General features: G+C 37.1%; 1 protein-coding gene across 2 annotated transcripts; it reads left to right on the forward strand.

The window, feature by feature from the left end:
- On the forward strand, positions 1-26,167 carry TBK1 (TANK binding kinase 1). 2 transcript variants are annotated; one of them, XM_030468289.1, is made up of 22 exons: positions 449-836; positions 2,859-2,967; positions 4,387-4,507; positions 5,988-6,128; positions 6,768-6,897; positions 7,490-7,671; positions 8,512-8,672; positions 10,563-10,673; positions 12,620-12,799; positions 14,152-14,348; positions 15,417-15,475; positions 16,611-16,702; positions 17,127-17,228; positions 19,985-20,063; positions 20,932-21,053; positions 21,175-21,251; positions 21,603-21,642; positions 22,365-22,466; positions 22,556-22,652; positions 23,719-23,825; positions 24,163-24,234; positions 25,017-25,148. In XM_030468289.1, exons 3-22 carry the CDS (start codon positions 4,421-4,423, stop codon positions 25,066-25,068), a joined length of 2,190 nt encoding a protein of 729 aa, XP_030324149.1. In that variant the 5' UTR covers positions 449-836; positions 2,859-2,967; positions 4,387-4,420; the 3' UTR covers positions 25,069-25,148. The 2 variants fall into 2 exon arrangements, with proteins under 2 accessions (XP_030324147.1, XP_030324149.1); XM_030468287.1 differs by lacking the exons at positions 449-836; positions 2,859-2,967 and adding an exon at positions 1-79 and having other exon boundaries at positions 25,017-26,167.

The following is a 26,167-nucleotide window of genomic DNA, read 5'->3' on the forward strand; positions in this document are numbered from 1 at the left end:
CTTCTGCCGGGGCCCCGCCTCCCCAGCGCCGCTGCAGGAAGCCGGAAGCGGCCAGGGCGCTGGGCAGGCAGGGCGAGAGGTGGGTGGGTGCGTGGGGCCGGGGCCGGTGGGCTGGGTAGGGCAGGGCGGGGTAGGGCAGGGCGGAGCGGGGTGGAGGTGGGTGGGAGACCGCGTCCGGACGAGCTGAGGTGGGAGGTAGGGCGGAGGCTGCCGCCAGCAGCGGGCCGGAGAAGCGGCTCTCTCCGCGCCGCCTCCGGGGTGAGGTGATCTGTGTTTCCCGGAGCGGCGGCGGGGCCTTCCCGAGGGCTGCCGGCTCCTGAGGAGGGTGGAGGGCGGCAGCAGTGGTCCCGGAGGGAGCAGCGGTCCCGGCTGTGCAGGCCGCCCTGAGGAGGGGCCCCGGCCGCGGGGGTGAGGCGGTGGCCGGCCCGAGGCCTCGGCGGTGTGCCTGGGACTCGCCCATGACTTCTATGCCCGCGGTTGCCGGCAGATCGCACTTGAGGCGATCCGTCAGAATCGCTTCGGTAGCCAGAAGGGGAGGCGGGGGAGCCAAGCGAAGCGTATGTTTGGTTTGCGTGAATCTTTCCTCACGTAGCGGCATTGCCTTCGCGGTTGCGGGAGCTGTTAGAGTTTTAAATCAGGAAGGATGTCCAGATGTGGAGATGCTCTCTACTCCCGTGCCCTCCCCGCCCCACGTTCCTGAGCGTGGGGCTGGCTGGGTCTCTCAGGCCAGCCCGTGACCCTCCAGGAGCTGTCGTCGCTGGCAGAGGGCGAGTCCTCTTCCCCCGTCAGGCAGGGGAAAGGCCGGGAGCAGCGGGGGGGAGCGGCACAGGAGCCAGGTTTGCCATTTCTTTTGTGGGCATCTGCTTTGCGTGGGTTCAGGCAGCACCTTGTGTGGCCAAACGCAGGGTCTTTCTGTAATTCTTATCCTAGCTGTTGGACTGGAAAGTCCCGGGAGGAAGTTAGGGGTAGAAAGCAGGAACTTCAGGGGGAGAAACTTTGCTAAGCATTAAGAGAGGGCAGGGCATACAGGAGAGTGTAAAGCCTTCGTATTTACCAGGCTGTATAATGCTAAATGTAATATTAATTCAGAACCTCAGCACCTTGCCTGTTGGTTTTGGTGGCTTACAGGATCTTGCCTGTAGACAGAAAGAGCCTTTACTTAACCTTCATCCTCTGTCCCTACTTGCCTGGTGAACTTGTACATTGCAGCTGTTCACAGAGGAAATATCTGCTTTGTGTGCTTACCCTGCGTGCCTGGGGTAACAGCAAACTTCTTCACATTAGAAGCAGCCAGTGCGCCTGCTTCAAAGCACTGAGAGTTTTTTTTTAACTGGGAGTTTAAAAAAAAATAATCATCACGTTAGCAATGCAGTCGTCTTCTATTGCAATCCTGCTGACAAATAAAGAAGCAGTAGCATCACTAGAAGCAGTGATTTATACTTTCATAAAGCCCCAAAAGCTGCCCTCAAACTCCTGAAATGCTGATGAGTCATGGGGGGGACAATAAACTGCTGATGGGAAATATACCTTTAGATATACATGAGGAACTTCTGACTCATCTGGTATCAGACTTAATGACTGCAAGATGGGAAGAAATAGAAAGTTCAAGCATTAGATCTGGTGAAAGGACCAGACATTGTTAGAGATATCTAGGTGTTTTTTTTTTCCTATGAAACTATTAGTGAATTAATTTGGGAAGATAATGGGAGATGCAGAAACAAAATTAAAAGAAAAAATATTCTTAGTGCTTAGCAAAGCTCAATTCTGAATCAGTCTAAGAAGTGAAACGTATTAAAGCAAAGGAGGTCTAATGTTATTCAAGTTATTGAATAAAATTATATTTTGATATTATATTTTGATATATAATATTCAAGTAGTAACAATAACAGAATAATAAGAAGAATTAAAGCTGAATTAGACTTTATGCCTTACAAGTGAAGACTCCGTCAAGAGTGTAGAATTTATTATAAAAATACTATTTTGACCAAAAAAAAGTAATAGTGCACAGTGACTTTGGATTGGTGTTGGATGTATACTATGGATTAAATACTGACAATTACATCTGAAGTCTTATTAGTGAAAAAAACAAAACAAAACAACGAACCTTGAGAACCTTGCTGATTTCTTTTTTTAAATCCATTGAATGGTATTAAAGTTCATCTGCCAGACTTCTCTTGTTTTGTTTTCAGCTATTGACCTTCTTGCAAATTAGTAAGAAAGGGAGAAGGTAGAGGATGAGAGCTGGTCTCACATGTACTAAGTCTTCTTTATCACCTCATAATAATTGTCATAATAATTCAGTCACCAATAGGCTGCTAACATTTTTAGTGTTTGAATGGATATCAGTGAAGAAACTCTGTTTACTTGATCCTTCTATGCACTTTCTGTTTTCTTAGAAAGGATTCATTTTGTTTCTGTGTTTTGGTATGAGTACAATGAATGTTACTTTGAAATAAATTACAGAATGCATGTTTACTGTTAATGTGCCAGCTGCCTTGTTACAAGGATTGCTTTAATTCTGAGGAAATTTTCAATGCAGATATTTTACACATTGTTTACAGAGTGGGCTTGGCATTATTTCCTTGCAGACCTCTTCCTTACTCTCTGTGTCTGCATCATAGGTGGCTCTTAGGCATCTACAGTAATTGCCATCTGAGAGAAGTTATCTTATTCTACTACTGCAAAATGTCTTGACAGAATTAACAGAGAATAGTAAGGGGTTGGAATGTGGTGGTGGTTTTTCAGGTTCAGTTTTGAGATAAAACATCTCTTCTCTAGGCCTGAAGAACTATATATAGATATTTTTAATTTTTTTTATTTTTTTTTAACCTGTTGTTCCTGCACTGTTCTGAATTAAGTTTAGAGTCATATCGGGTCCTTGCATTACTGTTTTGCTTTCTGTATGCCACATCTCAGTTGCCTGGATGTTCTGGGACAGGGTTGCAAGAAACTCCACATCTTACAAGAGTGAGCAGCTAAATGAAACTGTTGCACACACAGAAAGATGTTCAAAGTCATGGGGCAGTTTCTTTTTCTCTGCAGCATGCCATAGGTAGGATCAGGAGTGGTGCAAAGGTGAATGCTCCAGCTAGCTGCTGGAATGGGATGAGGGAATGGTGCTGGGGTGCTGGTGTGTGGCTTCCTCCCTGCTCCTGCTCCTGGGGTGCACACTGTGAGGCTGCTGGGGCTGTCATCTTGTGACCCAGGGAGCTCTTGGAAAGCACCAAACAGACACTTTCTTTTAATGAATGTGCACGGGAAATTCTGTCCCAACTCTTCTTCCAGGAGTTAATGGAAAGGCTTTTTTGTTTCTTTTGAGTGATCAGTTAGATGTTTCTTGTCAACACAGGCAGATGCAGGGTCCTCTGCCAGGCTTTTCCCTTCCAGAGGAAAGGCTGCTGCTGCAGGACCTGTTGTCATTTCTCCATGCCCAGTTGCCACTTTGCTCTTAAGACTCTTTAGATCCAGGAAGCTACATCTTTAATCTTTGGTTGATCAAATCAATGCTTTAGTTAAACCAGAAAGGTAAGCATTTCACCTGTAGCTCCTGCTCTTTTGCCAGTAGGGGAAATCTAGCAGTTGTGATAAGGATTTTTAAAATATTTTTTTTAATTTAATCAACCTTTTTTTCCCATATTCTTATAAAACCATGAGAACCTGAGTATCTGACAGTTTCCATTTCAGGAAGTGGGAGAAGTAAGGCTGTATCTCTAGAAATTATGAGACATACTAAATGTGAAATTTTAGAAAGGAGAGAAATGTCTCATAATTTCCTCCAGCAGTAGTTGGTGGTTTTAGCAACTAGCTGAAAATGCTCGTGTTGACTGTAAATTTCATCTAGCTCATGTAAGAATAGATTTTTATAACTAGTTAGTCCAGTTCATTTACAGTTGTACAGAAGTGCAACTTTCAGAACCAAAATGATCTAAAACATCTGTATACAAACCTGCCATAGTCTCCAATATCTGTTCCTTGTCATATATACCAACTGGTGGTATATAGAGCATATTTTGAAGAAAGTTTTATGTTAGTTTTTTTTTACTCATTCCTGTTGTTTTTATTTTTTTTCTCTATCATTTAAACACCTGTGTAAAATAGAAAAGCGATTATAAAGCTTTCACTTTTCCTGTTGATTTTTCAAACAAAATTTTGGGAGTAAAAGACTTCAAATACAGAGAGAGGTTGTGTCTGTGGCATTGGTTTTGATTCTTGAGCTTGGTTTTGTTTGTTTCAGCTCTGATTCCTTTACTCGGTTATTCTTGATTATTTCTGTGTATCTTTGGAGTTGTGGTTAGATTCGGGGGTTTTTCCCTTGTAGTTAAAATGAATCCCTTTTGTATATTCTACTAAATTATACTTCAGTATATTTAATCTTCTGTTTTTAAGGTGAAAAAGAAAACTGTCTAATCAAGGAGCAAAGATGCAGAGCACTGCCAATTACCTCTGGCTGTTGTCTGACATTCTAGGGCAGGGATCTACTGCAAATGTTTTCCGTGGACGACATAAGGTTTGTGAGAACTTACTAATCTGAGTAATGAGTAAAACTGAATTTTTTTCATGATGCAATTACCATTATGAAATTAACTAAAATTATCCAGGATTTAGACCTAATGCAGATATGTTTTTGCAGTGATTCATACTTAGTTTTAAATTTTTATATTCATCTAATGAATTAGATTTCTGTTCAGTTATTTCTGATTGTTTGGTTTTAATACTGTATTGTTCTTGTGTAACATTAACATACTAATTCCTCTGTTCTTCAGAAAAATATTAATAATAATAAAGAATTTAAATAGGAAAAAAAGGCTTATACTTTTATTACATGATATGTTACTTTTTTCTTTGCTAAATTCTCTTTCAATAGTTTCCTCCTGTTCTTGTAAAACTCATTTTTTGAGGTTTTAATTATTTCATACCCTAAGTGAAATATTCATAACATATTGGATGAAGTTGCTGTTAGTCTTTTTTTGAAAGCCAGTGCTTTATACATGTCTGGGACACCATCTTCTTGGTGATATACTTGAGTAATGAGTATGAAAAAGCCTAGTTGTGGAATCAACCTTCTCTTACAGTAATGACAGTCTGTGCAAAATCAATATAAAGCTATATATAAAATAACAATGTTTCCTGTGCTCCCCATTTACCTGTATTGCATCACTGAGCAATAATTGTGCAGTTAATTTGCTTTTCTGGGTGAGTGAATTTCAACACAAAACATTCCCCCTGTAAAGCTTATGGTTTCATGGTTGCACCTGTCATCATCCTCACTAATCTGAGCTCATGACCTGCAGCTTGCTGCCAATGGGAGAAAAGTTTTACCTGGGCACCAATAGTGCATGTAAGTGTGCTGTACACACCTTGCCTAAGCACAGGAAAGCTTTGTCCTTGGAAGGAATCTGTCAGGCACAGGACTGGTAATGTAAGCTTATCCCTGGAGTGGGCACAGGGAGGTTCTTTGCCCTAAGAGGCACAGGAGCTGCACTCTCAGCAGGTGCTTTGGATGTCTGAGCCTGCTGGGGCTGTCTCACTTGAGAACTTAAGTCTTTGATTAAACTCATGGCTGTGCTCCTCTCACTTACTGTGTGAGGTAGAATTGTTTCAGGATTTAACATGAGTGGCATGTGGAGCTCTCCACAGCCTTCTTTGAAAAAACAAAACACTGCTTTGTCAGTATAAACAGAACAATAAAGAAAAATAAGGTAAAGTTCAGCTTCTTTAAAGTTGTATCTTAACTTAAACAAGCCAAGATTCTCAAGTGTAGTATGTGCATGTCTCTTCTTGATCTGGGTAAGTGGCTTCCCTCTTGCTGAAGAGGTAATTTATGGATCATTCTTAAATGTGTAGCCTTTCTTATACTAATTATTCTTTCCTTAAAATTTAGATTTTGTGGGATAACATTGAGTTTCCATTCTGCTTGTGTATTGGATTTTTGTCTAAAACTAAACCAATCTATGCTTCCATTTGATAATTTCTGGTTTTTTTAACAGAAAACTGGGGATTTATATGCTGTCAAAGTGTTTAACAGTATAAGTTTCCTTCGCCCTGTGGATGTTCAGATGCGAGAGTTTGAAGTATTGAAGAAACTAAATCATAAGAACATTGTCAAATTGTTTGCCATTGAAGAAGAGGTAATGAACTGTTGTGATCTTAGATGCATGGTAGCAACCACAGTAAATGTCTTTGCTTTAACTATAGAGGAGAAGCCACTGACATCAGCTTTATCTTGAATTAGGGTTTTTAATCTATCTACATCTATGAATATTTAGTACATACTGATAGCTGGAGATGTTTCAGTAATTCTGACAATTTTTTGCTTTTGCTTTGCAACCAACAATAATAGTGACATAGGACATGTAGAATTTGTAAGAATTGCTGCACAGCTGTGGGTGTGCTGAAACTGAAAGTGCTGAAACTGATCAGTTGAAATGACCCAGATGCTGAGATCAGTGAAGAGGAAAGATGACAATTGCTGCACTCTGCTCTTCTGTGCTATGGTTTCTTATTTATTCACCTATCAATACTGCTGTCAACCCTCAAAATGCCTAGAACTTGGTGCTTTCTTAGTTTTTCCCACCCCTCTCCCAGTTAGAATACATGAAACAATAAAAAAATCACCTGTACTTCTTTTGAAGAAGTTTGCCAGAATGGGATTTATAGCTACAGATTTTATTTTTCCTTTTAATTTAAAGTAAGATCCTGTGGTTCTGTGTAATTGCTGACATGTTTTTCACAATTGAAACGTAACGGTTTTAATTTTTTTTTTCCAGACAACAGCTAGGCACAAAGTACTAGTTATGGAATTTTGTCCCTGTGGGAGTTTGTATACAGTTTTAGAGGAGCCATCTAATGCCTTTGGTTTACCAGAGTCTGAGTTCCTAATTGTTTTGAGAGATGTGGGTATGTAGACATTACTCTTTGGTCTAATTTGTTGACTGAAATGAACTTGTACTTGTTTTGTTTACCTGGAAACAGCAAAAAAGGAGGAAATTGAATTAATGTCAACTAATTGAACAAATTAATATGGTCATATGGAATCACATCTTCTATATATGTGTAGTTAGGTGCATTAAGAAGCCATTTCTGATTAAAACATGTCTATAGTTATTTTTTTGTTTGTTTGTTTCAAGATGATTTTTTGCATGTTGGACTGATTCCTAATAACAATTATTCTCAGAAAAGTAAATGACAAAAATAATGAGGTTTACCAATGTCTACCTATTACAGAATTTTCCTCCTTTACTTTATGGGACAGATATTGCTGAGAGCAAGAAACACTGAAATTTAGCTGTCTGAAAGAAAAAAAAAAGGCAAAAAGGCTTAGAGTATTCTCAGCTCCTGGTCTTTTTGATAACACAGTGTCCATTCTCCTTCCCACTGGGAAAGTAAACACATATATCTTCTAAGCCTTACAGTTTGGTGTTTGTGGAGTCTGTGTCAAGATGTATATGTAAATTCTGGTTTGTGGTTTGTTTTTTTTTTTTAATTGAAGTGGCTGGGATGAATCATCTTCGGGAGAATGGAATAGTGCACCGTGACATCAAGCCTGGCAACATCATGCGTGTTATAGGTGAGGATGGCCAGTCTGTGTACAAGCTTACAGACTTTGGTGCTGCACGAGAACTGGAAGATGATGAACAGTTTGTTTCTCTGTATGGCACAGAAGAGTATTTGGTAAGCTCAAATGATTTTACTTCTGTTCAAGAAATGTTTGAAGTCTGAGGCCCTTTGGGATGAGAGTAGGTAAAAGTTGGGAATTAGTATTTAAACCTCTGTGTTATAATTGTTCTCGTAGTTTTCCCCCTCTTTTACCTTGGTTCATGCCAATTCTGCTGATCTCAACATGGCAGCCTTTAAATAATTTCCAGGTCTAATTCCCACTGTTGCCTTGTGTTAGCAGCACAACAACATTGCTTCAGTTATGAGTTTCTTTGTAGGTATTTTTCAGTTGGTGTTTGAGCTACTTGGATGATGTTATGCATAGTTAAGGTTCGTCTGACATCATAGTTAACCAAAGAGAGGCAGGCAGAGAAGCATCACTACAAGTATCTTAGACATAGTGTTCTTCCTGCTATGTTTTCCCACTCGTGTTATCATAACTGGTATTCTCTTCTCCTATAGATAATTTTCCTATTTGGCTTCCATTGTTCCAAAATTATCTGCAAGGAATACTGGCTTTCTCTTTTCTTTAGTGGTGTTTTATTCTGGTTGTCAAATTAAAAAAAACAAAAAAAACCCAAAACTTTAAAGTGTTTTTTGCAAAACTTTAATAAAATTGACTATCATATCAAGGATAATATTCACATACTTTTGTGATATTCTGTCAGAAAAACTTAAGAAAATTCTATGATACAAGCTAACCTTGCTTTTTTGTTAGAGAGTTGAATGTTTAGACTGACAAGTTATCTTGCTGTGAACTTATATATGAGATTTCTATTCTTTACATTGTTCCTAAAGCAATCCTAACTTACTGATTTCTGGTTTTGTTCTGCTTTTTTTTTTTTTTCTCTTTAGCATCCTGATATGTATGAGAGAGCAGTTTTGAGGAAAGAGCATCAGAAAAAGTATGGAGCAACAGTTGATCTGTGGAGCATAGGGGTGACCTTTTACCATGCTGCTACAGGGAGTTTGCCTTTCCAACCTTTTGAAGGACCTCGGAGAAACAAGGAAGTGATGTAGGTGATTTAGAAGGAGATTTTTATCTGTTTGTAAATCCAAGTCAGTCCATGAAGTGCTTTTTATCAAGAAATCCTACACACATGCAGTAAACATTAAAACAGTGAAAATATTTAAGGAAGAACATTGTTGTGGCTTAACCTCAGTAGGCAGCTGAATACCACAGAGCTGTTCACTCACTGCCCTGCAGGGGAATGGGGAAGAGAACTGGAAAGATAAAAGCACGGAAACTCGTAGGTTGAGATAAAGACAGTTTAATATGTTAAAAAGACACAGAACAAACCCAACAACCCCCCCACACCTCTAAACCCAAAGGATGACAAAACCAAGAGCAAAAAATGATGCAAAAAAACCCCCCACTTGCTCATCATCAGCCAGCTGATGGCCAGTCAGTCCCTGAACAACTGCCACTCTAGCACATTTCTGCCCTCCAGCTTTTATTGCTGAGCATGTCATATGGTATGGAATATACATTGGGATCTGCTGTGTCCCCTTCCAGCATCTTGTCTGACATGCTACTGGGGCAGCATGAGAAGTAGAAAAGGTTTTGACCCTGTGTAAGCACTGCTTATCAATAACAAAAACATCCCAGTCTTATTGGTGCTGTTTTGTCACAAATCCCAAACACATCACCATATGAGCTACTATAAGGAAAATTAACTGTATGCCAGCCAAAGCATTCTGCTGTAACAAGGATTTTGCTCTGTGGTACCTGAAGACCAGATTTAAGTATCAGAGCTTCCTCAAAGTACCAGTATTTTTCCACACTTCTTTTTTTTTTAACCCTGGTACTAGGCTGGTTTGTTGCAGTATGGTGTTTATAACTTGGATATGCAGGCAGTATGAGGGTATTACAAAATGGGTTTTCAGTGCTGCAGATTTTTGTTGTCCTTCAAATTATTGTCTTACCAGGCAGTCTTGAAATGCAGGCATTACCCATGAGACTGACATTTTTTGAGTAGAATAGTTGTGGAATGAGGCTGAAGATAACAGGAGTGAATTGTGAATGGGAAACAATTTGTATCTATGACATGTTTGTTGGAATTGATACCTGTTTCATCTCCATTGTAGTCTACTTCTATTTTGTTGTTGCTTTGTGTGTTATATTTGAAAAATAAAGCAACAGAGGACTTGGAAAGATTAGTAGGCCAGTAATGTCTGGCTTCTTGTATTCCTTGTAAAAACAGACTCAATTTTCTTAGTTCAGTGAACTGCTCAACCTGTGATTGTCCTACAGGAATTCTTGTTGTATCTCCTTGAGAGACAGGCAAGGAACATGATTTTTGTATGTACCTCATCCTCCAAAAAGAGAAAGCACAACTGAAATTTTCTGTTGTAAAAAGCCTATTGCCTCTCATTTGTTTCATGAGAAACTTGGGAAATACTCACCTATTCAATACCAAATTGCATCCAAATTCCTAGATGTTTCCAACTTATAGTCATTTCTCAAAGTCCAACTCCTGTTCCTACTTTATCCCCAAGTGACTTGGTGGTGGCCAAATAGCATCTCATGCCATGGAACATGCTAGAAGCTGGTCATGTAAATGTCTAAATTGAACTGCCTTGAAAAACTAACTTTGATTCATTAACACTTGTAAAAAAACTTCAGCTTCCTCCAGTGATGCCTGAAATGCCTCTTAAAGTTGTCCCAAAGCTGAGGTGAACAAAGTTGTTTCTCCAACACAGCCTAAAGTGTTTTCATTGTTTGCTATTTTAGCACCACTCTGTCAGCTTGTAAGTGAAGCTTCCTAATTATTGCACCACTTAAAAGTTTAGGCCAACCTGTTAAGATTTATATTATTGATACCCCTTTGAGAATTAGTTACTAGGCCTATGTATACATAAGAGGTGGTAGTTGAAGTCTCTATTATTTTTATGATGTATCACAGGTATAAAATAACCACTGGAAAGCCTTCTGGTGCTATCTCTGGAGTACAGAAAACAGAAAATGGACCAATTGAGTGGAGTTGGGAGATGCCTGTTTCTTGTAGTCTTTCAAAGTAAGTCCAAACTTCTCACAGAAGGTTTCAGTGCTACTTGATTGATCTTTTCCAGTTACTCTCTTAGGACTGGGTCTTTGGAAGAGATCTGACACTTGCAGTTTTCTTTGAACTCCTCTTAGGTTATCAAGTGTTTTTTCTTCCCATCTGTCCCAACAGTTTTATGTCTGCTAATTTACTAAGTATTTATTAGTCTTCTAATTTTTGACTGCTAAATGAGCATGTGAGAATCTGAAGTGATATGAGTAGAAGAAATATTATTACAGTGTTTTCTCCACCCTAAGGAAAGACTATGAAGACTTAATGAACATATAACTGATTGCCAACTTTTTTTTCAGAAATGTGAACCCAGACATTACAAGGATTAGACAGTAGGAAGAAACTAGAAGAAAAGACAATTCAGAGACTTGCATCTTTGCCAGGAAAAAATTCACATCAGCACATTTCAACATAGTCTCATAGTATCTTTTAAATTTTTTTATCATCATATTTTTGCTTTGATATCATAATACTCAGTAGGAACAGCCATGGAAGATCTAATATTAGTATTATCTTAAAAACACCTCCCATAACCCATTTACCTATTTGTCTTCCTGAGACTTTTTCAGTATATTAAAATTACTACTCTTTAATAATAACAGGAGAAGGAAATGATTTTGTGAACTGATCATAGAAACAAACTTTTCTGAAAGACAAATACATAGATCCATAAGGGACAGTGTGCAAGTCTGGTTTATATCAGTTCATTAGTTTATAATGTGCAGAACTTGCAATTTATGTGTGTGTGTGTGTATATATATATATATATATACACAGGTATATATATATATACACACACATAAATATATACATGTGTGTGTATATATATATACACACGGGTATATATATATACACACACACATATAAATATATACGTGTGTGTGTGTATATATATATATATATTTGTGATTTCCTCTGCTTATTTCATATATTTGAAGTGCTTGAAATAGTAAAGGAGTCAGAATTCTTCAATAAATATCCATTAAGGGAAATATTTTCAACTAGCATTTAAGCAATATTTACTGTTAGAAGTTTAGTACTAAAGTGAGTTTGAGCACAGCATCCACTGACCTCTAATGGGGCCATCAGTGTGCTTGTAAGCCACTGGTGTTTGCTTCAGAATGTTACCAGATTTACTGCTGGATCCAAGTTTGACGTGTACATAATGTTAAAATGTTGAAGTTGTTCATTAAAACTCAGGAGTTGGACCCATATATTTCTTTGCAATCCACATTCTTGAAGTAGAACTACAAGTAGCTTAAGCTGGCCTTTCTCCTAGAGTTATAATAAATATTAGGCAGTAGTTGCTCATTTTTCTTTGCAGCAGTTGAGGTGCATGCATGCATGTTAAGCCCCATCTTGATCAGGATGAATTCTGTTAGTGTTGACCATTTAAATAATTTTAAATTCTTGGCTTTGCTAACCCAGATGATTGTGATTGAAAGCAACATAGTGTGCTCACACAAGCAGATCAGGCAGCAAACCATAAGTGGCAGTAGCTTCCTTCCAAGTGTTGAACTGTGCTAAGTGTGCTGAATGAGCTGGGTAAAAGACAATTGACCAGCAGTGGTAGGAGGTGTCTGTAGCTGTACAGTGTAGAGTTTTTTAATTGCATGCCATTTTTCCAATACCTGTGAAATATGTCAGATACCAAGGGGAAAAATATTTCATCGTTGTGCCTAGAAGAAAAGAGATACAGTTTGTATGTTAATGAAAAGCAACGGGCATTACCATTGAACATTTTGGTTTTTTGGTGGAGGTGGGGATAAAAGAAGTCACTGGAGCATGCTTCTAGGGATTATAGATCAGCATTCATCAGACAGCTGAAACAAAGTATTGCAACTGATTACAAGGTAAAAAGATCCAAGTAAATTCAAGTTGTCTTCTCTCTTCCTGATGTTCTCTAGGGGTCTGCAAGTACTGCTCACACCTGTCCTTGCAAATATTCTTGAAGCAGACCAGGAGAAATGCTGGGGGTTTGACCAGTTCTTTGCAGAGACAAGTGACATACTGCACCGAATAATAATCCACATCTTTTCAGTACAGCAGATGACCTTGCACAAAATATATATTCACAGCTATAACACGTAAGTTCTCCCTGTTTTTATTAACTTTGCTCTTTTTCAGGTAAGCAGTACTATGACCTCAGATCACTAGTGTTACAAATTCAGTTTCTTGTTCCTTGGCAGTTTCTCTGAAAAAGTGAAAGCTTGTAATTCTCCTGTGTAGTCACAATGCATAGAAGCATGTAGACTAAAAGTAAAATCACTGAAGGTCAAATCAACAGATCTTAAACTTGGTAGTAATCAGTTACAGAGCAGAAACTTAACCCTTGAAGTGTTACAATGTGTCCATGCTCTTAATGAACACCAGCTCATTCCATCTTTGTATGTTACTTGTTTGCAAAGTCATTTTCCAGAGACTCTGTTCAACTCTTGCTTTTCTTACCTTGTCTTCAAGTGTACAAAATTTGCACATCAGTGTCTGCTATAAAACTCTCATAAGGCTTTTGAAGTTGTAATTGGTACAACTTAAGATTCTGAGTTACATGGAGTTTACTTTATCGATACAAAAATAAGTCTCTCATTAAAAATAATACAGAGCATGTGTTGTTCTCCCCTTTCTCAGTTTTACTATGCTGTGACTTAGATTTTGAGAAAGCCCACGTGCTATTTTTGCAGAGTAATCTTGCTTGTGGCTCAACCTGCTATTTGTACTTCCTTTTTTTAAAATTTACTTTATTATTACTTACCTTTATGACTATTTATATACTAGCTACAGTATTAAGAAGTGACAGTGTACTAGTGGTGCACAGGAGGCAAACTGGTTAGTGTGCTTAAGGGTTTTTTTCTTTGTGAGAGGTTTTGTTGGGTTGTTGTGTGGGGTTTTTTTGGGCTGCAGAGGTTTATTGTAAATTCTTATGCCATATATTCATGGATTACTGGAAATAAAATAGCAATGTGTCTTGGATCTTCCTTATCACTGCTGTCACAGGAGATAATCAGGCTACCTGTTAGCTTACAGGCTGACCTGAACATGTGTGCTTTGGACATGTAAAACACCAGACTTTTCTCTCCACCTGTCTCCTTTGAAGAAATGGGAATGCCAGAGAAAGCTGAAGTAGGCTCCTTTCCTGTTATCTGTGTTGCCTGTTTTTAGTGACCTTCAGGACAAAGGAAGTCTGTTTACACAGACACACTTTGTCAGAAAATCAGAGGTAGAAAGGGAAGTTTGATATTTTGCAGGAAACAATATTTAGTTTTGTAACAGAGCAACCTGGAGCCATAGGCACTGTGCTGCTTTTTGTTCTGCTTATAAATCAAATGCTGTCAGTGTAAAACCAGATTAAAAGGGATTTTAATTCACATAATACAAAATCTAAATTGTTGAAGTATTGTAGTGAGTCTAACTACTACTGGTTATGTTGTTTGTATTACAGAGCTACTATATTTCATGAGCTGGTCTACAAACAGACAAAAATACCATCTCAGAATCAAGAACTGTTATATGAAGGTCGGCGTTTAATATTGGAGCCTGGCAGACTGGCACAGCACTTCCCCAGGACAACTGAGGAGAATCCTATCTTTGTAGTAAGCAGGGAGGCAGTGAACATTGTTGGATTAATCTATGAAGAAGGTATATGAAGGTCATTTTCCCTTTCTTATAGCTATCTTTGGTAAATAGTTCGGGTTATTTAATTGTTTATTTAATCGTTAGTTGTCATTTTAAGCCTTTTATGTCTTAGAAATAGTGTTTGAAAGTTTTCTGTTGATGATTTTGCCATATTAGGGGTGGGTTAGAAAGCTGTGTCTGTTCATCCTTGAGAAGAGGATGCTTAAGGGAGACCTTATTGCAGTGTTCCAGTACTTAAAGGGCAGCTACACTTACAAGGAGTCACGTGGACAAGAGGCAATGGGCACAAGTTGCTCCTGGGGAGATTCTGATTGAACACAAGAGGAAAATCTTTCACTATGAGGACAATCAGAAATTGGAATGGTCTCCCAGGGGAAGTGGTGGATTCCCCCACTTTGGAAAGTTTTAAGTCTCAGCTTGACGAGGTGCTGAGACATCTCATATAAACAATGATTTTAGAAGGGTTGAACCCCTTCCAACCTGACATTCTATGACTCTGTGATACCTTAAGCTCTAGGTATGCAGTCCAAAATTTATTTTAAATGCTGAGTATCCAGCATATTTTTCCAGTAGTAGTAGTTGCTTGTAATTTTCATAGTAACTGTGTGTTGAGGTGTGGTGGTGCATGTGGAGTTACGAAATTTTTTGAAGCATGAAATTTTTAGCAAATAGAAAGGAACATAATAGAATGGAATTGAAAGATTCTTTTTCATTACTCACTAAGTGGAAAATCAAGTTGTACTTTTTTTCATTTGTCATGAGTGTGGTAAGCCTTTCAGTTAACAGAAGAAGTCATGAAAAATTACCTTTGCTTAGAAGATTATTTTTTTTCTGTTTCTACATTACCTTAAGTTTTTACATTTCCATTTATCACTGAGAGGTTTACAGAGGGCCTAAGGCTAGAGCCCCTTTTTATAAGAGGTAAGCTGGAGGACGTGCCTCCAGTAAAGAGGTAGTGTTTCTTTTGTCACTATGTTCTACATACTGACTGTTTGAGCCCCTGGCACTCACACAGAAGTGCTGAAGAGTGTGGGTGAGCGAGATGATACAGGTGTTTCTTTTATGTTTCAGTTTTACTTCCGAAAGTGCATCAACGTTATGATCTGGATGGGGATGCAAGTATGGCTAAAGTGAGTAATTATGTTTGTGATTTATGTTTCTGTCTCGGATAATGACACTGAAATGAAAGATTTTCAGGTGGATAATATTAATGAAGCTATTTTTAATATGCTAGTGTGGCTTCTGGTTACAGAAATGTATTTGTTAGTAAGGGCTTCAAAACTATATTAAAGCCCTAGTTTGTATACTTTTTTTTTTTTTTCTTTAAAAAAGTGCAAACCCAAAACCCAACCTACTAAATCCCAAGTGCACAACTCAATAATCAGGGGAGAGGAGCTTTGGACTTCTCAGATTATCTAGAAGATTTGTAGCATTCCCTATGATGCTGCAAAACTTAATGTAAGACAAGTAACTTCAGTCTTTCTCTCAATAAGAAGGAGTCTCCAGGACTGCAGAAGAGTGGAATTTCTGTAACCCGTCTTGCAAGTTTTCTGAATCTGTGGGCAATAAGTGGTTTAATTCTTTTCATCATTTTTCTAAAACCACTTGAAGTATTCCTTGCCATGCTTTGACCACCATTTATAGTATGCCTTTATAACACTGACTGCTGAGGAGCCTTGTGTTCAGACATGGTAATCCTGAGGGTGTGTGTCTCCTTGGATACAAGAAGTCTTAAAAACTATAAACTGACAAATTTTTTATTATAACTATTTAAAATATTATAAATATTAACTCCAGAATCTTTGTTCACAGTTCTAAATAATGCAGCAAACTTGTAAGTGGGATTAAGCGAATGAAGGAGGTCCCTAGCCTTAGAATTTAAAAATGTGTTATTTTTACAAGTTTCTTTTAATGTATGTGTTTAATTCCTAAACTACTGAGGAAATGTACTTATGACTTTCCAAAAATTAAAGTAAATCCTGAGAGTAAGTGGTGTCTGTCAGTCTTGTTTATAAAAGATTTATTTTTATCCCTAACAGATATTTCAGCAAAACTGGGCAAACTCACTGCCATGTTTAGCTGTGCCTCCATAATCTGTTTGGTTATCTCCTGACTAAAAGTTTGGGCATTTTAAACTACCAGCTTCATGTTATTCTTTCTTCTATTAATCTGTGTTGCTTCGTTCTGATTAATTGGCTCAAAACAATTGTTAAGAGAATGTTAGTACTAAATGTGGTTGTTGTTGTTTGGTTTCTTTTTCACCAGGCAGTAACAGGGATTGTGTGTTATGCCTGTAGAGTTGCCAGTTCTTTGCTACTTTACCAGGAGCTGATGCGAAAAGGAATACGGTGGCTAATGTAAGAAATTGATTGAATTTCCTGGTTTTTGTTTTTTTTTTTTTAATTGAGATATGCCTTGATTATCAGTACATAATCCTGCGATCTCTCACTATTTTCAGAGGTTTTCTTTACTCCTTGGCTGTGAATAGGTTTTCTGAATTTTTTACTTCTTTCCTTCATTAAGGAAACAAAAATATCTTTTCTCACAAAGGTTTAAGTTTTTGCCATTTCATTTTCTTCTGTAGATTAAGTCTAAGCTCTGGTAAAATGCAAGTACAATTGAGGAGCTTGCACAAGATAGTTTTATGAGGATTATACTAATGCACCTTTAACTGAAATCAATTCTTACTGGCAGTTATTACCAAAGGTATATTGTATTACTGAATGCTGGTAAAATGGCAGTCAAATCCTTTTCTTACAGACTAATGTTTCCTTTTTTTAGTGAAATAATCAAGGATGACTACAATGAAATGGTTCATAAAAAGACAGAGGTTGTCATTAGACTGGATTTCTGCAGCAGAAACATTGAGAAAGCTGAGAAAATGTGAGTAGAAGCACTAGATGGAATGCATTGATTTTTCATTATCATCTTTAATGACAGCAGGTTTTTAAGTTATGTTTGTTTATGAGTTTTTTGCATCCACAAATTGCCTATCCTTGCTGGTTTTAGAAAGGAAACCTTACTTGAGATTTACAAATACGCTTTACATTAGAGTGCCAAGTTTGCTGCTCAACCTAGTGGAAATAAGTAATTACTATTGAGTAGCAATTGTATGTGGTCTTTTTCTCTTTTCTGACTCAGCTCATGTGCTACTATTGGCTTTAGAAGCCACAGTAAATCCTTGACTAAGAATCATGTGGCTTTCCTTTCATTAGTGCTTTAGTCACTGAGTTTGCTTGTGTGTGTTTATTAAGGATGCCTTTAAATACTGGCCCAGCTTTACAATATTACAGCTTTAGGACCATAGCATTTTCTGTGTGGGAGAAATTTTAGTGCTTAAACACTATATATATATATATATATAATATAACACTATATATATAATATAGAGCAGCTGGAAAAAAAAACAAACAAAAAACCCCAAACGAAAATCATTAAAAAAAAAAGCTAAAACAAACCCAAAAACCCAAACCAAACACCCCCAAAAAACCAAAGCACCTCTGATCAAACAAGTGGAAAAACAAACCAAAAAGCAACAATAACAAAAAGAAAAAAACAACAAAAAAAACCCACTAAAACCCAAAGCTGCATTCATTTATCCCTAGATCACAGTGCGTACACAGAGATATCACAGTAAGCTGCATAAGAAATTCTACTTGCCATATTTTAAAGTGCCTGACTATTAATTTATTTTTGTGTATTTCAGTTAATTCAGATGGCAGAGATCTATATCACAGAATCTCACTGTTGCCCATGTAGAACCATTTAGGTCAATATAGTAGTAAGGTTTTTTGAGTGTTTTCTTGAAAACTGACTTTATAATACAAAACAGCTACAGAATTTTTATCTCTTAGCATAGGAGACTTCCAACTTTGAAAGGAAGACGCTAATTTCTTTTATCTTCCATTCCAAGGAAGCAAATGTTTTCCAGTCAGCAGACTCTTCTGCCCTACCACTTTCAGTCAAGTGCTGTCTGTAGAAAGTGGGATTGCACCACTGAATTTTTCCTCCAAGTTTCATTTTTTCTCTCCTCCAGTCTTTGTTTCATCTCCGAATCCCACTCAATGTCTAATTCTTAGTCACTTTCTTTTCCACTTCTATAGTGGAAAGTATTTTGTTCAGTCTTTCCATGAGCTAGCATTAGCTCTGTCTTTAAGGTGGGTTAAAGATGGGAACTTTAAACTCCAGCTCTTCACAGGCTTCTCCTATGAGTAGTTGTTTCTCTATTCAACCTACTGCCAGTCTTCCTCAAATGCTGTCTTGATCATAGGGTTCTGTAAAGTTGCTTCCAGGCTGCTCTGAAGGTGCAGATGCTCACAAGACAATTAATGCACACATGTAGAGCCTCTGGGTTTGCAGGGTAGGCTTAAGACCAAACTTCAGTCATGTTGGAGCTGCTGGGTGTGTGCTAATGAAACAGCTTGCATGGAGTAATTATAAGTAACCAAGGATTTGTCAGATTTTGCATGTGTGTGCCAGACGTGTGCAAACTGACACACCTGGGCTTTAAAGCAAACAAACCAGCAAAAAAAAAGTGAAATTAGCAAAGTTGGTAACTAGCAAGATAACAGAATACCTGTGTAGCCTAACTACAAACCATCAGGGCTGGAACCCAAACTCTTCTTCAAGCCAGTTTACATTAGCTGACAGGATGGGTTCTTGCTTACGTTGTATTTGGTTCAGATAGTTTCTTTCTGCATTCTGCCAGCAAAAAACCACTTAAAGCTCATTAAAAATGGCTCTAGCTTCTAATTTGTGCTTCTAGTGAATTCAACAGTGTCTCTGAGCATCAATTAGAAAAAAAAATCTGTTCACTTGCAAACTGGATTAGTTCTCATGCAACAGGAATTTGTTATGTTTGCATATAGTCTTTTGGCCTCTTACAGAGTCACAGGACTTTGTGTTAATTTGACTTCATAAATCTTTTATGGAATTAGCAAAGGACATGTCCTCTTGTTTGTCATCTCATTTCAAGGCTATGCCAAGCTTCAAAGCATGACAATGCAAAGCTTTTATTTGAAAATGTAAACAAAGAGTGAACCCCGAGTGAAATAATGTATTTTTTGAGAGCAGCTGAGCTGGTTTTGATGTGTTTTTTAAAACAAAACATGCCTGAAACTCAGCAGGAAGAATACTGTCCTGAATGATTTATAAGGCACTTGAGCTCTGGTCACATAAAGAGTATCAGTATGATGGTGCTACTAACCCAGCCTTAAGGCTTTGGTAACTCAACCTTTCCAGTAAGAAAAGCATTTTGGTGCACTGGAGTATGAGTTTGATGCATATCATTGACTATTTTAAATAACTTTAGTTTGGTAACCCTTTGAAAATTGTTTTATGAGAAGAAATAGTTTTCCTGTTGTGTAGAAGTAATGAGAATAGAATAAAGAAGCCAGGAATGGAATTTTCAGACTTGTTTTTAACAGTTCAAAATTCAAGGAATTTTTTTTCTTAACTAAAATGTTTACATTATCAATGGCCACTTAAGTTTGTCAGTGTTCCATGGTTGCTGCTTGACAGATACTGTATTTTATGTAAAAGAAAAGGTAGTTATTGTTACACTCTAGATCCAAGGAGTATTTTGAGTGTATTTACTGGTTGATTATTTTCTTTTTAAATGTGCTTTTTTTTGTGGTCAGATATGAGAATTTGATGCAGATCAATTTGGAAGCATCAGAAGTGGATGACATTTCAGAGATACATACAAAGCTGTTGCGTGTAAGTATCTTACAAAGTCTGTGTCATTCTCAAAATGGTGTTTCTAAAGAAAAAGCCAAATAGTTGCTTACACAGGTTTTTCTGTGAATAACAACTCTAAACTTCCGAAGTCATTTTCAGACTGCTAAATATTGTGAAATGAGATGTGGATATCTTACTGAAAGCAGAGGAAGTTCTTTTTTTACACAGTGTAGTAAAAGTAATAAGTTCCTGGAAATGCCTCCTATTTTTCTAAAATACTAAAGCAAAACATTATAAACACAAAATATATTCAGGTTTGCAGGTTTTTTTCCTTTCCTTAAAGAATTTTAGACTACTTTGTTGGCTTTCTAAAATGGTGCATACACAAACACACTTCTGGGTGATTTGTTTTGGACTTTGCATAGAATTTCCACACAAGTAATGAAAAATTGAAAATAACTTCACATTCTGATGTCCAGGGCAGGTGCAAAGTTCTCCATTCTAAAAGCAAAAGGTGATTAAGTGCATTTTTATTTTTAAGGTTGTATGAGCTGCAGAGAAAGAAAGGTATGAATTATGTAGATAGTCATTATTGGAATTCTTAATAAACCAAAAGAACTAGTGTAGAAGTAAGTAGGGAATATATGAAAGTTAGAAAAGTTTTGTTGAAATAAAAGAAATATTAGTTAACAGAAATGCTAGCATCAAAGATTATTCTTTCTTTAATAATACCATGCTTTATCTGCTTTTAGTAAAGCTCAGCCAATAATTGGGCTTTTTTCTTTTCTTTAATGAAGATCAGTTTAACAAATTAGTCTACTGTATTAATATGCTCTCTATGTTTTCAACCTCAAGTAATTTTTCACTTTGCCCAGTGCTAAGATGGTTCTTTCTTGTTCTTACATAGCTCTCCAGCTCTCAGGGCACAATAGAAACTAGTCTTCAAGATATCAAAACCAAACTTTCTCCTGGTGGTTTACTGGCTGATACCTGGGCAAATCAGGAAGGCATGCATCCAAAAGACAGAAGGTGAGTAACTGCATGAATTGTTTTAATATGTATTGAATTCTACAGTGAGATTTAAAAAATCATTAATAGGTACTTAAGTTTATATTTAAAATATGCACCTTTCTTCCTTTTGTCACTCTAGTCCAGAAAGGCTGCAGGCTCTGCTATGTTCCATCACTGATATTTATTATCAGTTCAAAAAAGACAAAGCAGAACGAAGTAAGTAACTTATTTGATTCACTTTTACCATAAACTACAGTGTAAAGGACAGAGCAGTCCTTGTTCCACAAGATATTTGTGGTAGGAATGGAAAGTTAGTCATCAACAGTGATGGTTGGTCTGTCTTAGTCAGATACTGTCATAAAGCCCATATGATTGGAACACCACTATTGGTCTCATAAATTTGAATTGCAAGATTGAAGAGGAGGGAAAAAAAGTAGCAAATGACCACTTCTACCTATAAAGATAGAAGGAAACTACATAGGAAAAAGTTAGTGGAGAAGTAGAGTTTTTTGTAAGTACAATTAACAGAATTAAGCTGGTAATGTCTGTCATCTGCTCTGATCCTAGGGCTTCCTTATAATGAAGAACAAATTCACAAGTTTGACAAGTAAGTTTTGAAGTTACCTTTGGGAAGTACCATGGTTGCTTTCATGTGCTCTTGCCAGTAACTTCTTCTCTTGGCTTTTGTTGTAAATTGTGACCTCTTTAGAATCCTGGGTTTGGGTTTGGTTTTTTTTGTATAAAATTTTTCTTTCACTATCTTAAATATGTAGCTATGCCAGCATGTGGTAATGAGGTGCTTTCTGGTAGGGGAGTGTCTTCACTGATAGACATTCCAAATGTACATGTGAAATACCTGTATGTTGACTGTGGCATAACTAACTTATAGCAAGTACAATTTTTCCCCTGTTTTTTAGGAAGGAAAAAGCCCTTACTAAGGGTGAAGTGACTTTGTGACTAGTGTTGAGATGATTTTCTACTGATTATTAATAAAATATGGACAAGTTGAATGAAATTCTTTCCATTCAGCATCCCCTTTCCTTAAACATATACCTACCTGCTCAGATAAATAGTGACTCAGAGAAGACATTTGGCCATTTGTTCCTAGACAAGTAGTTGCAGCTAAATGCTTCAAGTAATCCTTTCTCCTCCCTGCTAGGGAATATTTTGAAACATATACTATCAGTTCATGCAGCTTATTGAGCATAAATAAAGGTGGCTGAGGGAATTTTAAGACCACATATCTCTTCTCCAAGTTTTGGAAAGTTATTTAGAGGAACAGGCTTTTGAAAGCAGTGTAATGCTGTTTTGGTTCTTTCTGTGTTGCAGGCAGAAGCTGTATTTGAATGCTACAAAAGCCATAGCTCTGTTCAAAGATGAATGTGTCCGCAAGTATGACACATTTTTGGACAAAGCTGGGGACTGGGCAAGGCAAGCATCTGATTTCTTTAATATTTGGTAAAGTTTGCTGCAATGCTTGTATAGTGAAAGCTCTTAAAAGATCTTTTATTTTGTTTCAGGAAAATGCTTCACACAAGAAAGCAGTTACTGGCTCTCACCAACCAATGCTTTGATATTGAAGAAGAGGTATCAAAATACCAGGATTATATAAATGAGGTAGAATACTTTAAAATAATGTCAAATGTTTGGATAGATAAAAGACTGCTCCACATTTTTTAATGTCGATAGTGTCATTTTTAGTGAGTCTTACATTAAGATTAAGATATTGTATTAAAATATAGGGCTGCATGGATGTAATATTTGGTCTATAGTAGCTTTACTGCTGATGGTGGGGTGGCATAGAGTGAATCCTGACTTAATTTTGAGTTTGGAGGGGGGGGGGAGTTGGGTTTAGGTTTTGTTTGATTATTGTTGTTTGTTTTGGGGTTTTTTGGTGGGGTGTTTTTTTTTGGGGGGGGTGTTTTGGGAGGGTTTTTTGGAGGTGTTAACATCCTCCTCCCAGAAAAAATTGTGCAAATGTATTTGGGTTCATTGAGAAGTGTTCTGTGTAACTATTGCCATAGTAGTATCTGAGCACATCATGGATTGTCTTAATACTATTCTGTAACATAAACCCACCACTGACCTATTCAGGATTAGGGGATAAGTGCTATAGGATACATTCTAAACTAATGCTGGTGAATGAAAGAAAATGTTTTGTTAAAATTTAGACAGTGACTCTGCAGGATGCAGACTGGTAAGAATTACCTCAAAATTGAGAGAATTAGAGCATTTTTATGCAACAAAATTAGAATTCTCTTTATAAAGGAAACAGAAATTGAAGAAAAGTACCTGATAGGTGTAAAAGTTATTAAGGAATGGTGGAGAGCAGCATTTTACTTGTTATTTGTATTTTAGTAGCACTACCAAAGTCAGTTATTGCTTAAGGTCCTGTTGCCTTAGGATATCTACAAACATAACAAACAGGTAGCTCTTCCTTTTGAGAGTTTCTTATGAAAAAGACACTTAAGAAGATGGAACAAATCAGTGAACTATAGATGGTATCAATTCAAAACTTTCTCTGATGCTTTTGATTTGGGGAATGTCAGCTGCCTTTGTACTGTGATGATTTTATGAGGAGGCATCATAGCAATGGAGACTTTAAAGAAGGATTTTAAGGTGGACATCAAGATACATAGGACAGCTTAGATTGTAATTTATGTTGCCTTTTTATCTATTACAGTTACAAGATGCTTTGCCACAGAAAATGTTTGCAGCTTCCACTGGGATGAAACATACAATGAACACAGTCTATCCGAGCTCAAACACACTAGTGGAAATGACTCTTGGGTGAGAATTTTTTAATTGGATTGATGTTACATTCTATACCTATTATACAAATTGCCAAAAAGTATTTGCAGTTGACTTAACAATTGCTGTATTAAGATAAAGAATTATATGTTGCAGAAAAAGCTTTGTAGTGCTAAAGCTACGGTCCAGATTTGGAAGCAAGTAGAGGACAACAGTAATAAATCATCTGTCACTTTTATTAAATAACCAACCTGTTATCTGTCCCTTATTTTGTCTGTAATGACATGTTACTGAAAGCTGTGTGGTAGTGAGTGATCGTAGCAGATAACTGTCCCTATAAGAACTGTAACCTTTCTTTTGCTTCTTGTTACTACAGTATGAAGAAACTAAAGGAAGAAATGGAAGGGGTTGTTAAAGAGATGGCTGAGAACAATCAAATTTTGGAAAGGCAAGCAAATGTTTTCCCTTTTTGGGTTGGTGCTAAGAACAAGCTTAATTTGGTACATTTTATAGATTCAGAACTTAAACTAAGGGATGATCCTATAATCTCTTCAACTCTAAATAGATTTTGGACTGTATATCTGAGATAAAACCAAAAAAACCAAAAAGTATTCAAAGCCTTGAAACATTACTGTAAAATCACTCTGGAACAGCAATCGTAGCTTTTTTGTTTCATGTTACTGATGTTTAGCTAATAAAAATGTGTTGCACAGACAATAATTTGGAATTTAACCACAGAACTCTTGCAACAATCTTTTAACTCCTCACATTTATACATAGTTTCCAACAACTGTGGAATTACACCAATCTGAATGAATGAACGATTTTGCCACTTTCAAATTGCTTAAATATAAAGTAAAGGGAAAGAGGCCAACATAGTCCTTACAATTCTGAGAGGGTGGTGTTGTTAATAATAGAGACTGATTTTGCCTTTTTTCCAATGATGATGATAAAATATATAAAAATAATGATCTGAAAGCTTCAGGGTAAATTGCTGGTAGAGCTGAATTTAGCATCCAGTGGAACTGATTTTGTTTTGTTCCCCATCCCCAGCTTTGTTCTTAGAGCACAGTATTCTCTCTTTTGTCTTCTTTTCACATACCAAAGTTAGATACAAATGCATGTGTTGGCATGCAGCAAGGGAAAGGAAAGACCTGTAAATAAATTATAATGAGTTAAAGATTCTGTAGTCCATTACCTAATCCTCAAATATCCTCTTTTTCATTTTAGGTTTGGTGCTTTTACTAGGGATGGTGGCCTGCGGAACGTGGACTGTATCTAGCTTCCAAAGGACCTGAAGGGACTTGTACATTTTTTCAAAGGGAAAAAAATTCAGTTAGGACATTTAAAAGCAGATAGAAGATCTGTATTCTATTTGGTTGGGTTTTTTTCTTTTTTTTTTCCCCTCTACAATTGTAGTATTAAAAAAATGTAAATATGTATAATATGTAAATATAAATGAAATATATATCTTTTTTTTGGTCAGTGTTAGGATAGAATGAGCCCTAGGAGGACCTCTGACAGTGTCCTAAAGGAAAAAAGTATTGTTGATGAAATTTGTATTTGTTAACTTTGAATATTGCCCATTTTCAGACTCCAATTCAGTCTTTATTGCAAAAGGACTTTCAGAACTCTAAACATTATGAATATCTTTCAAAGGGTGTTTTGGATTTCCTTTCATCACGACTATTATTTTTGAGTCTAGCTGAATGACTCTGATCATCACAGAACATGATGACCATTTTAAATGAGATCTTTTTAAATAAGTGTGAATAGGGACTAAAAGTGCTGATAGAACAGAGTGGAAATATATTTATCTTTTCTTCACATCCAAACTGTTAATTCACTTACACTTGAGAAAACAAAATCACAATAGTTTTTTAAGTTCCCCTCCATGTTTGGTGCCAGGTTGTCTGTAATGATTTGACTGCTCAGTATATGGAAGTTTTGCACTCCAGGTTTTCAGACTGAGTATAAAAATTCCTTTTCATGAAGTACAGCATTTTCAGGATTTCCCTGGAATGTTCACCTTTAAAAAAAGAGAGTTCACAAAATAAAAGCTTTTTCAGAATCCTGCTTGCAGGCATGATTTTTAAAAATGGCTGAAAATGGTATTAGGAGAGTTTGTAGGCAAGTCAGTAAACTGGATAGCATAATGCCTCAGTGGTAACTGAATATTGGAAAAATGAGTTACAGTCTAGATCTTGAAAAGGGACTGTATACCTTACTGACCTATGACTGAGCTGTCAAACTTAGGTGAAAAATTTAGTCAGACTGTATGCTTATTTTTCAGTATCAGTAGTTACTGGTTTTAGTTCTCCATGATTGGGTCACAGGGTTGCAGAATGAACCAGTCTGCTCCAAAATACATAGGAGAGGAA

This window comes from Calypte anna, chromosome 1, assembly GCF_003957555.1.
Source record: "Calypte anna isolate BGI_N300 chromosome 1, bCalAnn1_v1.p, whole genome shotgun sequence".
NCBI classification, from domain to species: Eukaryota; Metazoa; Chordata; class Aves; order Apodiformes; family Trochilidae; genus Calypte; species Calypte anna.